Source organism: Galeopterus variegatus, unplaced genomic scaffold (genome assembly GCF_000696425.1).
Source record: "Galeopterus variegatus unplaced genomic scaffold, G_variegatus-3.0.2 Scaffold8338, whole genome shotgun sequence".
Classification (NCBI taxonomy): Eukaryota; Metazoa; Chordata; class Mammalia; order Dermoptera; family Cynocephalidae; genus Galeopterus; species Galeopterus variegatus.
The window spans coordinates 4,411-6,138 of record NW_007734449.1 but is presented as its reverse complement, the minus strand read 5'-3'; the positions used below and the strand labels follow the sequence as shown (position 1 = coordinate 6,138).

Below are 1,728 nucleotides of genomic sequence, written 5' to 3'. Positions count from 1 at the left end.
TCTCCTTGAGATTAATCCGAAATGCCAGACCCAGGAATTTTCTGTGCCATGAAGCTCAGCATGAGTTAGCATGTTCCTTGGTCATATTACTAGGAGTAGAGGGTCTGAAACAGAGGAGGGGATGGTCCTATTTTACCCTTGTTCCAGGCCTATGAATTGGCCATCGGGGGAGATGTCTGGGGGAGTGGGAATTAGGACCCTGATGGGGTCTCCATGCCTTCTTTTGTGCAGATCCTAGAAGCCACAAGGGTGACTCGCCACAAGAACGCCATGGCAGAACGCTGGGAATCCGGCATCTATACCAGTGAGGACGAGAACTGAGCCTGGGGATGAAGGCGCCCACCCCCTGCCCTGCCCTGACCCTCATGGGAACTGCCAAGATGGTCACCAAGTCCCCCACCATAAGAAATAGGTCCCCATTTAAATCCACGATCCGAGACCCACAAATCGTAGGCCGACAGTCCCTCTGAGGATGCGTTTAGGACGGAAGGGCTTTCTTTCCATTTTTGTCTTCCTGGAGGAGTGTTTCTGCTTTGGGGGTCTAAAGCTAGAGATGAAGCGGGACCTCTGCCAACTCCTTCTGCTTCTGAGACTTTGCCAAATGCTCTGGGGTCCAAGAAGGAGGGAGACTGGGTCCTCCACCTTCGTATGTAGTTTGTTCCTGCCAGTCTGAGGGCACAGTGGCTAGTCAAGCAGAGATCTGGACACCTTGAGGAGCTGCAGGTCTGAGGGGGGAGACTTGCCCATTCCAACCCTGGGGGACCTTCTGGTCTGACGGAGGACCCCCGATCCCCTGGGAGTGGGGGCCTCTGTACAGTCCCCAAACCCCTCCCTGGAGTGCACCCAGCAACACCAGCTGGGCTCAGAGCTCTGACGCTAGTGGGGTCCCATAGGGACAGACCCCCTCACCTGACAGATAAAAGGGCTCCATTTGGGGGCTAACAGGGGTCTTCCTTCCCCACCCCCAAACTGCATGTCTATGTCCATCATGGAATAAACCTGGAGTGAGCTGCCTACCCGGCCCCTGCCTGGTGGGGACGAAGCGCCTTTGCACAGCCCCGTCTTGTCATTTTTCTTGGTGAAGTCCTGCTGGCTCTGAGACCCACGACGGGCATCGGGTTCAGGCTGGACACTCCCAGGCGTGCCGTAGGTTCTCAGCGGGTGCATGTTGAGTGACCCACAGAACTGAGCATGAGTGGCCGCCTTCAGTGACTGTCCCCACCCTGCTCTCTGTCACCCCCGTCCCACCGTCAGCAGTGGCACTGGGAAGGCTCACGAAGCATTTGCTGAGCCCCTGACCTGCCCGGTCTTCGCAGAGGTTGGAGGGGTCATGAACTGGGCTCCGCTTGAAAACCAGGCTCATATCTGGGCAGGCCGATCCTGCTGGCCAGGGGGGTGGGTGCAGGACCCAGATCCCGGCTCCTCTGCCAACCGCTGTGTGGTCTTGAAGGGTACTCTGACCACCCCGTGCCTTGGTTTCCCCTCTACACACAGGGACGATAACAGAACCAGGCTCCTGGGCAGTCAGAGGAGCTCGTTTACCATGAAGCTCTCAGCACATGGGGGACATTGATGACACGTTCCACACCCGATGGCTGGGGCATGTCCCTTCCAAGCTGTCCTCGCCTCCAGGCACCCCACCCCTGCTGGGAACAGCTGGTGTTAATTAAGCCCCGCAGGGCCCGGCTCCTGCCACGCCTCCTTCGCCTCCGCCACCGCCACCGTTGC

At 58.2% G+C, this 1,728-nt stretch overlaps 1 protein-coding gene across 1 annotated transcript in view; it reads left to right on the top strand.

The window, feature by feature from the left end:
• Nucleotides 1-321, top strand: part of MISP (mitotic spindle positioning) — a 5,034-nt gene extending 4,713 nt beyond the window's left edge. Inside the window, exon 4 of the mRNA XM_008592803.1 lies at nucleotides 232-321. Within this exon, the coding sequence (XP_008591025.1) occupies nucleotides 232-321 (90 nt within the window). The remainder of the gene's footprint in view (nucleotides 1-231) is intronic.
• Nucleotides 322-1,728: the final 1,407 nt, after the last annotated feature.